Source organism: Mauremys reevesii, linkage group 1, assembly GCF_016161935.1.
Source record: "Mauremys reevesii isolate NIE-2019 linkage group 1, ASM1616193v1, whole genome shotgun sequence".
Lineage (NCBI taxonomy): Eukaryota > Metazoa > Chordata > Testudines > Geoemydidae > Mauremys > Mauremys reevesii.
In genome coordinates, this window is record NC_052623.1 from 272557397 (window position 1) to 272570643 (window position 13247).

At 44.5% G+C, this 13247-nt stretch overlaps 1 protein-coding gene across 3 annotated transcripts in view; it reads left to right on the plus strand.

Annotated features, from left to right (window-relative positions):
* The window catches only part of PLBD1 (phospholipase B domain containing 1), a 51390-nt gene extending 40897 nt beyond the window's left edge, over positions 1 to 10493 (plus strand). For all 3 annotated transcript variants that reach the window (XM_039509453.1, XM_039509445.1, XM_039509463.1), the window contains exons 9-11: positions 7020 to 7205; positions 8287 to 8393; positions 10242 to 10493. In XM_039509453.1, coding sequence (XP_039365387.1) covers positions 7020 to 7205; positions 8287 to 8393; positions 10242 to 10409 — 461 coding nt within the window. In that variant the 3' untranslated portion in view covers positions 10410 to 10493. The remainder of the gene's footprint in view (positions 1 to 7019; positions 7206 to 8286; positions 8394 to 10241) is intronic.
* Positions 10494 to 13247: the final 2754 nt, after the last annotated feature.

Sequence of the window (13247 nt, forward strand, 5' to 3'; positions counted from 1 at the left end):
AGAGGATGCATCACTGACTGGGATCAGACCATCTGCCCTGCATGATTGGTGCAAGCCTTTCTTAGACTGAGCTGGAACTGCTGTTGTGCAGTCGCATTTTGGTCTTGTACTTGGCACAGTCATTTTTTGCCTGCTTCTGCCAAGTCCTCATTTGTGAGGCCAGTTGCCTGCCCAGTATTATCTCCCTCCAGCCCATTTTGTTGATGATCTGTGTTTTTCCTAGTCAAGTCCCTCTGTCTCTGGACCAGATTAAGGTGTGTTCTCTGACTATGCGTCTGTCTGTCAACTCTGTATTTGAATGTTTCTTGTACCACATGTAGCAGATTTTAGGGAATGGTAGAGGCAAAGCCAAAAGATGGTTTCATTGTGCAATTCAGAAGCACTTGGGAAAACTAAAAGCATGTAATTTTTTAAAAGAAGTTTTTTAGCTGTTGTTTATGGCTAAGTTTAAAAGGATTGGAGGCTTTAAAGGAGAGACTATGCAGGAGTGGAAAATGAAATGAATTGTGAGGCTTAAACAACCTACTGCTTTGGGAAAATCTTTGTGTGTTTAAATGTTGGAATAAATAACATTTTACATTACCTGCTTTGATAACATGGCCATTTCCCAAGTATCTGGACTTGTTTTGCATATGTTGGATCAAGCAGAGTACAAATCAACCATTTCCTGGAGTCTGAAATAAATACACTTCATCCGAAAGCCTGGGGAGCAGTACAGCACCGGCATTCATTCCTGTCTGTGGCCTGTCCCTCCATTAAGACCAGCCTGATCATGTCTCTCCATACGATTTCCTGCCATTTAGTTGATGGCCAGCCTTCAGGTCTGACTGACGGTGGTTGTGTTTGCGTTATTTCCTTGGCATCCTGTTTGTCTTCTAAGGTGTCGTAATTATTGTAATCTTTTTGATTGCAGCCAATCCTATATTGTCACTTCACATCCTGCTCCTTCTAGCTTCTTCAGTTGTCATAATATCATTCCACAGTACACCTGCCATCTTCCAAAGAACTCTCATCTCTGTTACCTCCAGCTGCCTTCTGATGTCTGTTTCATTTAACGCAGTTGCTTCCAGACCACAGAGTAATACTGCTAGTACATTGGTTTGATTCATTTTCATTTTGGTGCCAAACAATGTTTTTATCAGTCCATAATTTCATAAATTTCTGTGTAGCTGTTGTAGCTAAAGCACATGTCCTTTAAACCTCATCCTTGATGGAACTGTTGGCACTGATCAATCTTCTTAGGTACATGTAAGGTTTTACTTGTTCTGTGACTTTACCACTGCTGCATTTCAACACTTTATATATTGTCCCTTTTCCAAGATGCAACCACTTCATCATCTTGGCATTTATTATATGTTCAAGTTGACTACACCAATTTTCCAAAGTAGTGAAGAGTGTCATCGTCAATTCAAACATGTCTGCTAGTTGTATAGTGTCGTTTGCATGAGCTAAAGACCTAACTTTAGATCACCGAGCATCATGCCCTCCAACATGTATACCATTTTTAACATCCAATTTAAGAACATGATGAAAAGTGACGGTGATTCCATGCCCCCTTGTTTTACACCAAACTTTGACTTGAACCAGTTGCTTAATTTCCCACCAGTTCTTATGGCACTGCAGGAATCTTCGTACATAACCTTTATAATTGCAGTTATTCTATCTGGAACTGCATATGATTTTATTACTTTCCATAATGCTTCCCTCCAAACCAACTCAAATTTCTTCATGAAGTTATGAAAAGAGCAAACATCTTTAATCCCCATTCTCACCTTTTTTCCATCAGCTGTTGGAGTGTGTGTCGGATCAGTTCAACTTAGGCCTGGTATGAAGCTGCACTGTTCCTTGCCTGCTGCTACTTCTAAAACTGGCCACAATCAGTTGACAATTACTTTCATCATGATTTTTCCAGTACTGATAATAAGCTTATACCTCTTCAATTATTCAAATTGGCAGGATCTCCTTTCTTCAGGATTGGTACAACTATTGCCTTTACCCAATCATCAGGTACTTTCTCTTGCATCCAGACCTTATATATTTTTCTAATGCTTTGATAGCACTTATTCCACCAGCTTTTAGCAGCTCGGCTGTTATGTTATCTATTCCTTCAGCTTTCCCATTTTTAACTGCTTCATTGCTCTTTCAATTTCTTTTTCAGATGGTGGTTCAGTGCTTATATGCATTCTGCTCTGTTCCTCTGGCATGTCTAGAATGCTTGCATCTGGAAAAATTACACTGTTTAGCACTTTGTCAAAATGTTCCTTCGATATTTCCAGGAACTCTGATATTTGTTGTTGGTTCACTGGTAGCATTTCTTACTACTTGAATCATTGACTTGATTGTGTTTTTGTACAATTTAACCTTTTTGTATATAGATGGGAACTCTGATTTCAGACCAGGGCAAATGGGGCTCATTTCACCTCTTTAGGCAAGTCTGTCTCGGAGAAGGAAAACTGATTTCAAATCCAAGCGGTCCAAGCTTGTTAGCCTTGAAGGGAAAGTAAGGTGGAACTGCTGATGATGCCTGTTCCTAGCAGGCCAGCAGGCTATCACATCATGCTTCCACGAGCTGCATAGGGTAGAATGTGCTAACAAGCCATTACATCTGAAATTGATTTGTTATAGAAACAATACTACAAGCCAGGCTGATTTATATGTCCTAACAAATGGAAATTGTCATGGATTTTGGTTAACAGCTAAATATATTACACATAGTACAATCTGGAATGTTAGAACTGTTTGCTTCAGGCCAGACTGAGCTAGTAGTGGAGGAGTTAAGGAAGTTGCACATTACCTTTGCTGCCGAACAGGAGACATGTTGGCCGGGTACAGGAGAGTTCACAATTGGACATTATACTTTCCTTTATTCAGGACACTCAGGTGGACAAGCGAAGCATAGGGATGGGGTTGCAATAGCAGTGGACAAGAGAATAGTTACTTCAAATAAGAGCTGGAAACCAGTGTCCAAGCAGATTGTCTTAGCAAGGTTTACTACTGCCTACAATAAACTATGTATAACTGTGACCTGTTATGCACCAACAGAAGCAGCAGAAGTGGAAGAGAAGGATGGATTGTAACAGGTGGATAGCATTATAGATGAGATTCCTGATCATCACATGATTTTTATAATGGGAAATATGAATGCAAAGGTTGGTAGCGGACATGGTAAGCAAATGAATAAAGTTGGGACCACATGGTATCAGGATGGCAAACGAATTTTCTGTGAGATATACAATCTGATTATTGGTGGTACTTGCTTTCTTCATGAAGATATGCACAAGATTATATGCAATTCAGCAGATGGTCAAACTAAAAACCAGATTGACCACATTATTATCAGTAAAATGCATAAAAGGGCACCTTTAGATGTTAGTCTATAGAGGTGCAGGATGTGGCAGTGATCATGAATGACTAAGGGGAAAAATTAATATTAAGTTAAAGTCCAATAAACAGAGGGGTGTAACTGGAGCCACACTTGATCTTGATAAAGCTAGCTATGTGAGGGAGGTGTATAAGTTGATGCTTGCGAGGTGTTTCATTAATTTGTGTTTGATGAAGAAATCTCACTACAGACTGAATGGGAAATATTCAAGGAAGTGATACAAAATACAGTGTAGGAAGTTATTGGAAGACATAAACAAACAAGGAAAAACTGGACATGTAATGAAACAAGAACATTACAGGAAAAGTGGAAACAAGCCAAGACTGCTGGAAAGTGGAAGAAGTAAGTGTTGCAGTTGCCCAAAGCAGTGAAGAAATCACAAAGATTGGACAAGCAAAAGTTCTGGAAAGAAGAGACTCAACAACTAAAGGTGGTGTCAAGAGAACAATATATACACTGCAGCATCAAAATAGTAGCCCTCAAAGCATTCTGCAGCGCGAGTGAGCTGAATGACAAGGGATTCAAGACTTACTTTAAGGGAAAGCTGGAGCAAAGAGGAGAATTTTTCAGTGTTCATTAAACTTGTCCAGACTTGGGCTTAGACACATTTCTGAGTGTATTTCTCCACTGCAACCAACACTTGTCTCCTCTGAGCATCACCTATGGGACAGGCAGCCGACGTGCTCTCGCCAAACACAGGTGATACTGCAGAGTAAAAGTGGAGAGACAGTCTCTGAAAGCCAGGATCCAGATAGAAACAAGCACCTTGAGTTTTAGTTACAAGTGAACTGGCAGCCAGTGCTGAACTCAGAGCAAAGGGGCAATATGCTCTAACCTCCCTGTCCTACTCAAAAGTCAGGCAGATGTGTTTGTACTAGCTTAAGCTTCTAGGTGGCCTTCAGGGGTAGCCCTAGGTACAGCAGGTAGCAGTAATGGAGACCTTAAGGTGACAAAGACATGAATTGTTGAGGTGAGGTTCATATGTGAGAGAAAAGGATGCAATTTCTTAGCCAGCCTTAAATGCAGAAGGACTTGCTGGCCACTGCCGCTGTCTTTGGCCTCTGGAGCAAAGATGAGTCAGGTGAGACACCGAGATTACGCACCTCTTACTTTGCATCTACGTAGCCCCTTCCATCCAAAGATCTCACAGCACTTTGCAAATAATAATGAATTAAGCCTTCCAGCCCCTGTGCGAGGTTGGCAAGTATTATCCCCATTTTATAGATGGGAAAACTGAGTCCCAAGAGGTTGTTTGCCTGCAGTCAGAAAGCATGTCTGTATTAAAGCCAGGAATAGAGCCAAGATTTCTGGACTCTTGAGTCTTGTGCATTAACCACAGGACAGTCCTTGGCTCCCCACACAGCACTCAGTACAATCCCTTGCTGCTTCACAATCAGGAAGAGTAAAAAAGAAAGTTCCTCCTAGAGACCCAACAGGGTCCCTGCTGTACGCATGGGCCAGCCTCCCCCCATACTCCCAGCTCTACATACTGCTCATTGTGCGCTCTGCATGGCCTAGCCTGCAGCAACGGCAGGCCTCCATCTGGAGCAGAAACTCACCCAGGAGCTGGTACATGAGGGCACTGCACTGTGTAGGTGGGATTTACAGCCTTGCAAAAACAGGGAACGGTAAGGAGAGGCATTACTTGAGGAGAACTTAACATGGGTTACTTTGGTGTAGTTTTTAAATATAGTGCTTTCTGGGTGGGAATGCCGAGGCATCTGCATTCTTTGCCTTCCTTTGAGACAGTAGTACAACTGTAGAATTTATTGCTAAATAATAATTAACTCCCTTCTGTTTGGAAATGAACATGCCTGAAAGCTGGCCTGCCCATATCTTGCCAGCTGCTTCTTTGGAGGATGGCTCAAGTGCATTAATCTATGGAGGACATCTCTTTTACTATGCAGAGAAACATGACACTGGATGTTCCCTTCAACTAGGTTGTGTGTCATGTCAACCAATGCAGGCTGCTCAGTTATACAGGACACCCACTTCTGTCTCACATATGTATTGAGACACAAGACTTGTGAGCCACCTACTCAGAGAAGTGCATGGCTCTGACATATTGGCCACTAGTTCAAAACTTTATATGTCTAAACGCTTGGTTTGTATTTTTGTAACAGTTGCCTGATGAGCCCCAACTTATTATTTGAGCATCAGCCAATCAGATTCCCCCACTCCAACTCCTCAGAACAAGGGGTGTTACATCAGTCAGTATTTAGGTGGGAGACCTCCAAGCAAAACCCTGGGTGTTGATGACTCAGTAGGTGGCAATCTCCCTTTGTCAGTAGCAAACCAGTGCCCTAGGCTGGTGATAAAGGTTGCTGTGTAGCTCTAGGTGCCACATTTCAGCATATGCCATCCCATTACCTCCCCCTTCCCCCATGGGGGAAAAGACTACATTATTGTACATTTTTAATTGACAGAAAAGGATCACATTTTAATTCTTTTAGGATTACACTTTAGAGCCAGGTCCTGTCTATTTATGGTCCTGAATGATCCCATGGCATTTGTTTTGAAAACTTAGGAGCATCCTAACTTATTTGTACTACAGACAATTGCATTCTGCGTACTTAATAATCTCCCTGTAATTTCAGTTGGATACACTATTCTTAAAAGGTACTTTCACGACAGGATTGTCTTGACCTTTGTCTTATGTGAAATAGGACAGAACTCTCCTGGCTCTGAATCTTTTGGCTTTGGGCTCGCTGAGGTGATGGTGGTGGCAAGCGCAAGATTCCCTTTCTCTCTCTTATTGGTCAATATGCACCATCAGCTACCACAGCCTTCCAGCCTTCTCCTCTCTGGCTCTCGCCAGCCTGTCACCTGTTTCTCTGGGTATCCTTTTTTGTTGATCTGCTTTCCGGTCAGGTCTATATCAACAGTTAGTTCTGTGGCTCCTTTTTGGGTTACTTGAATCGAAGGCTGCTGGCCTCTTTGGTTTCATGGTTTGTTTTGCTGTGACCTCTCTTTCTGCTTGTTTCAGGGCCTTAATTGTATCCCTGGTGTCTTGGGTGCCTGTTTGTTCCGTGCCTTAGCACATGATTTTTTCCTCGCTTCTGAGTTTGTTTGGTGCTTTGTCACATTTCTCAACTTTTCAGCATGCCGCTTTGATGCAGATATTTGGTGTGTGAGGTTGGTGGGCTTTTCATTTTAGGAATCATTTTTTCTTTCAAGAAAGAAGCTCAGTGGCTTCAAGATGTGCTTGCAGGAGACACATGTTACTGTGGATGAGCACTATTGCTGCAGCCTCTGTTTCAGCAGATCATGAGGTGCACAGGTGGTCAGCTCTGCCTGTGGGCACTATTGAGACCTGAACCTCTGAGACCTCCCCTCGAAGCACCACAAGATACTTCTGTAAGTCTAGCCTGCAACTGGCTCAGACTTGTTTTGTGGGCTAAGCCTTAGAAGTGGAGGCCTGAGACTCTGTTAGCACCATCTCTCCAGTGGAATTACTTGTGAATTAACTCACCTGCTCCCAATGGCGACCGATATGTTGTGCTGCTGTCAGACTGGATCTAGCTCCTGTTCCCTAGCTGGCATTGTTAAGGCAACACAGCAAATAAAGCATTTTTTTTAAACGAGTGCACAGTTTGTTTAAATAATTAAACAACTGAATGGGTTGTCTCCCTTGCAGGATACTGGCCTTCTTACAACATCCCTTTCCATGAAACCATCTACAACCTCAGCGGGTATGCAAAGTACGTTGAGAAATACGGCCTGGACTTTTCTTATGAACTGGCTCCCAGAGCAAAAATCTTCCGACGGGACCAGGGGAAAGTGACTGACTTGGAGTCCATGAAGTATATAATGAGATATAACAGTAAGAAGCCCATTTGTTTTCCTTTGATCTGATTTTATTATTTATTGTTTGTATTATGGTGTTGCCTGGCAGCCCCAGTCATGGCTCAGGACCACATTGTGCTCAGTGTTGTACAAACATAGGACAAAGAGACAGTCCCTGCCCTGAGGCGCTTACAATCTAGGTATGAGATAAGACTTCAAAATCTTTTTTTTGTTTGTTTTTTAACCCCGTGCAGGAACAAGGGAGGGTTTCATTTCTGAGTGCACATGCCATCGAGGTCTATTCTAGCTAACCGTTCCAGAGAACATCTGAAACACCAATAGAATTAGGAGACTTGCTAGGGCTCTCTGGGGAGAACTGTTCTTGAACACAGTTGGAGCAAGGAAAGGGTCTTGCAAAGCCTTAAGTACTAGGCAATGCGTCTATAATACTAACATAGAGGATTTAGCATAAAATCTTTTAAAAAGACTCCTTTAACTTTCCCCTCTCAGAAGGAATGTCCTTCAGTGCACAGTGCTCTGTCTTAATGCTGTCAGGATCCGCCTTATTGGGATTAATGGGAAAAAGTGGTCTGAATAAACACCATCTCTAGGTACAGATGGCCATAGCTGCTTTATTTTGATTCTCTTTTGCATATAACATTGTTTGCCACATGTGAAGTTTGGAAGGACTTTCCCCCAGGGGCAACTGGCAGTGATCTGAGGGAAAGGGCATGGGGACTGCCTCTCTTTGGCTCACTGAGTAGCAATCAGATGGGCATAGTTTTCCCCCACTCCCCAATTTCCTGCAATTGCAGGGGGTATTGCTAGTCCTTGCTCCTTGCCATCTTCATTTTTAGTTTCTTGTTTTGTAAACTTTTTTCTTCTGTTCTAGACTAAAATATTAAGACCAGAGCTGCTCACTACCTTCTCTCTCCTGATTCCTCCCCCATTCTCTTGTACGAGTTGGCTTTCTCTCACTACAACTTCCCAGGTAGTGTGGGATTAGCTTGCAGAGTATTCCATTCAGGACTCTCTGGGAGGAGCCCTTAGCCCCTGCTGGGGATGGCCCTGCGAGTAGACTGACTTGATTTCTTTTCTCTTCCCCATTTATTTCCCAGACTACATGAAGGAGCCCTATGCCAAGCTCAATCCGTGCAACACTGTCTGCTGCCGCGAAGACCTGAACCCTTCTCTCCCAGTGCCAGCAGGCTGCTATGACTCAAAGGTAAAGACCCCTAGAGCCCATGGCCTGCCTTACATACTGTCTGAGTGAAAGCAGGGCACCTGCTCTGGACCTGCCAACCAAGTCTTCATACCCTGCAGAAGGAGGTTCCCTGTCTGCCCCTTCGGTCCCCCAAACTGCGACAGTGTGGGAGAGTCAGGAATAAAACACTATCCTGGGCAACACTTCTCACCAGCGAGTAAAGAAAAGCATCTGCAGGGCAGGGTTATAGGAGACTGGCTGCTGTATTTGCCTACTTAGCCAGGGCCCTGCCAGCCTAACTGATTGCTCTGTACAGTGTTGTGTGGTCTGTAGGATCTCTGATCCTCTGCACCATCTGGGAATTAGCTAATCCTTTGGAAAGCAGCTAATTGCCAGGGTTTCCTGAGGCCACAAGGGAGTGCTCTGGGGTGGAGGGGAAGCACCTGGGCCAGACAGGATAGGATTCCTGTCTGCCGTGAGTCTTCGTTGGCCCCATCTTCTTCCTGCTGCCTCCACTCCCTGCAACTGCATTCTGGTCCTTCTCTTCAAAGTTTAACTGGGAGAGCCAGGGTTCAGTGCTAGCGGGGATGAGGTCAGTCTCACTTAAACACAGGGAGCAAGAGGGGTGGAACCAGATGGCAGAGGGAGGTGAGCTGTACGTTTTGTGGGTGGGAGGATGCAGGACCCCGAGGTACGTGGGTACATACTTATCCTGTGTATCCAGGTGCAGAATGCTGTGGTAAGACTGCTCACCCGTAGGGCTCTAAGGGTTAATACCCAAATTCTAGTAAAGCCTGGCAGTAGGTAGGGCTCAGGAGTGTACTAGTCACTCAATGCCCTGGATCCCTCAGTTATCTTATTTTCAGGGTGGCACAGAGGAAATGGGAATTTGCCAAGCAGCTGTCTGCTCTCATTAATGGAAACCATGTGTCCAGTTCCCTGGAACCGTGCAGGAATGTTTCCCCAGTGACCCCTGTGTTTGCTAATGCCTTACTCTTCAGTGAGTCATTTTGCTCTAGACTTAACCTGTATAATTATTCTCAGCATGAAGTTGGCAAAGGTCAGGTAGCTTTTAGTTTTAACCCATGATTCAGTAAAAAGAATGATTTTTACAGGCAGAATTTATGGCAGCTTTGTTCTTAGTACAAATACTAGGTAAGTTAATACTAACCCTTAAAACACTGGCAAAGTCTAAGGCGTTTTACCCTGTCATGGCTAGCCAGTTTCCAGGATTGTGTGTGAGGCTGCAAGGACAGGCAGCATCAGAAATCTTTGGCAGACCCAGTTCTGAGGATTTCCACTCTTCCCTGGCTTGCCTGACTTGTGTCAGATAGCAGGACTCAGCAGGGACCCCAGGGACCTCTGTTCTGGCAGCTACACTTGGTTTAGAAATGTGAGTGGGAGGGTGGCTAAGTGGCTTTATACCACATGTACCTCCCTGTATTTTCTCACCAAATCCCCCAGGGGGCTGTTGCAGCAGCCAAGAACAGCTGGAGCACAGCACTGTTTTGGCCATGTCCCCTCCCCACCAGCTGGGGAGACCCTTACGCTGGGGGTATTCCCCAGGGGGCAGATCGGCTGCCTTTACATCAATGGGGCCGTAAGTCACCTTGGGTCCTTGGTTTGTTAAGGTGTGGGCAATGCTTGGTTTAATAAACCTTTCTGTTGGGGGCGGGGTGGGGGGGGAAGGAATGTTGCTTGAATTAGCATAAGTTTTCCTGTACTCAGTTTCTTTCCTTTACTCCTGTGTATACCCACTTGGACCAACCTGAGCAATGCCTCCCCACCCCCTTCCATAGTGTTTAAACACTTCAAATGTGATAGAACAATGTATCCTCTAGCTATAAAATCCTGCCCTGTCCTTCACAGGTGGCAGATTTCCATATGGCTTCGGTGTTTGCAGCCTGTGCTGTCAATGGCCCACCCATAGAGGATGGGCTTCCTGTTTTCAGCTGGAAACAATTCAATGGGACCAGGCATCAGGGTCTGCCAGAATTCTACAACTTTGACTTCGTCACCATGAGGCCAATCCTGTGAAATTGGTATCAGGATTTATGAAAAAATATTTTTCCTTTTTCTGAATATTTCCATTCTCCCACAAAATAAAACATTCTTTAAGTCCCTGTGTTTGTGCCTTAACTGCCCTCTGCTTTCCTAGCTTCCAGAGCTTTGTTCTGTGAGGCAATGGGCTTGGGGAGGCACCATCTAATCAGTCCTATAAGAACACAGTAACTACCATGGGTTATTCATAAACTGCAGTCGAAGAATGAGAACATTGTCACAAACCAGCAATGAATGAGGAGGCTCCTTGGGCAAGTCACTTCACTTCTCTGTGCCTGAGTTTCTCCATCTGTAAAATTGGGGTGATGCTTGCCTTCCCTTTGTAAGGCACATCTGAGAGCCATGGGTGAAAAGTCTATGCAAGAGTTAAATATTATTATTACAAATTAGAGGCAGAACAGGTCCACTTCACAATGAGACTCTGATAGCGCTGCTTTAGAGCTGGATGGAAACCTTCCTGTCTACAGTGCATTCTTTCAGTAATTTGGGTTAAAGCTTTTGTGCCTAAAGACGCACAAAAAAAGAAAGGCACCTGGTGCAATTTTCCCACCAGACGTCTAAATGCCTTTAAAAATCTGGCCCTGGAACCTGAGAGGCAGTCATGTGCAGAGGGGACGCTTTGTGGAAACCTTTGGACTCAAACAGGCTGTTCTGTGGCTAAATTTATCAGAGGGGTAGCCATGTTAGTCTGGTTCTGTAAAAGCAGCAAAGACTCCTGTGGCACCTTATGGACTAACAGACGTTTTGCAGCATGAGCTTTCGTGGGTGAATACCCACTTCTTCAGATGCAAGCCGAAGCTTGCATGTGGCTAAATTGGCACCAGTCAATAGCTGAGAGGAATAGTTTAGTGGAAAGCGAGGTATTTTCCCCTCTACGTACAGGCATGTGACTGGGCAGCCAGAGATATGCAATTTGTTACCCGCTTATCCATTGAATTGTTCAGTGTCCTTGTATGAGTCACAGACTCTGTCCAGTCTGCAAAATGGGACATAGGAACTTATCCTCCTTTGTGAGATACGTTAACATCTGTGAAGAAGCAGCGCTGTAGCTATTATTTCTTCTTTGAGTGCGGGTCCCTATTTGTATTCCACACATGGGTATCCATGTGCCTGAGACTAGAAAACCTTGTAAGTAGTGTCCATTGGTCCACAGCTGCTCCCTGAAGATCCTCCGGCTCAGCACAAAGAGTATAAAGGGAAGTGTGGACTGTCCACCTCTCCAAGTTCCTCCTTACTGCCTCATGGCCTGAGTTGGAATCCTCTGTGCCTGAAGCTGTCTTAGCACCAGCTTTCTTATCTGTAAATATAACTGTAGATGGTTCTCAGTGTTTTTAGTAGTCTCTTTATAGTTAGTGTAGATTAGTTTTCCCCACTGTCGAGAGAAGGACTATACCCAGATTTCTGAGGTTTAAGAATCTTGTCTCCTGTCCTTGCTCCTCAGTCAGCAATGACCACAAGCACTATCTTTACTGCCTTGGGGAGGTACATATCTCTGCCAAGTGCAGGCTCTGCTGCTCCTTCCCTCTCCCGAGAGGGACGAGCTCTTCAGCTAAAGAAGTACCTGATGGAGAAAGCCATGAGACCCCAGTCAGATCCAGGCTGGGGATATTCCTCCTGTGACAGGTTCTTTCTGGGGTGCCACCTGGAACTGGGGTACCACTGAGCCCCCCCAACCCACCAGCCTGGGCTCTCTTTTACAGTGTACTGCTGTGAGAAGCTGCAAAGCCCTCTCCAGCCTGCACTTTCACCAGCATACATAGAATCATAGACTTTAAGGTCAGAAGGGACCATTATGATCATCTAGTCTGACCTCCTGCACAACGCTGGCCACAAAATCTCACCCACCCACTCCTGTATCAAACCTGTGTCTGAGCCATTGAAGTCCTCAAATCATGGTTTAAAGACTTCAAGATGCAGAGAATCTTCCAGCAAATGACCCACACTGCAGAGGAAGGCGAAAAAACCCCAGGGCCTCTGCCAATCTGCCCTGGAGGAATTCCTTCCCGACCCCAAATAGGCGATCAGCTAAACCCTGAGCATGTGGGCAAGACTCACCAGCCAGACACCCAGGAAAGAATTCTCTGTAGTAACTCAGATCCCACCCCATCTAACATCCCATCACAAGCCATTGGGCATATTTACTGCTAATAGTCAAAGACCAATTAATTGCCAAAATTATACCATCCCCTCCATAAACTTATCAAGCTTAGTCTTGAAGCCAGATATGTCTTTTGCCCCCACTACTACCCTTGGAAGGCTGTTCCAGAACTTCACTCCTCTGATGGTTAGAAACCTTTGTCTAATTTCAAGTCTAAACTTCCTGATGGTCAGTTTATATCCATTTGTTCTTGTGTCCACATTGGTACTGAGCTTAAAGAATTCCTCTCCCTCCCTGGTATTTATTCCTCTGATATATTTATAGAGGGCAATCATATCTCCCCTCAGCCTTCTTTTGGTTAGGCTAAACAAGCCAATCTCTTTGAGCCTCTTTTCATAAGACAGGTTTTCCATTCCTCGGATCATCCTAGTAACCCTTCTCTGTACCTGTTCCAGTTTGAATTCATCCTTCTTAAACATGGGAGACCAGAACTGCACACAGTATTCCAGATGAGGTCTCACCAGTGCCTTGTATAACGGTACTAACACCTCCTTATCTCTACTGGAAGTACCTCACCTGATGCATCCCAAGACTGCATTAGTTTTTTTCACGGCCATATCACATTGGTGGCTCATAGTCACCCTGTGATCAACCAATATTCCGAGGTCCTTCTCCTCCTCTGTTACTTCCAACTGATGCATCCCTAAATGCATGAC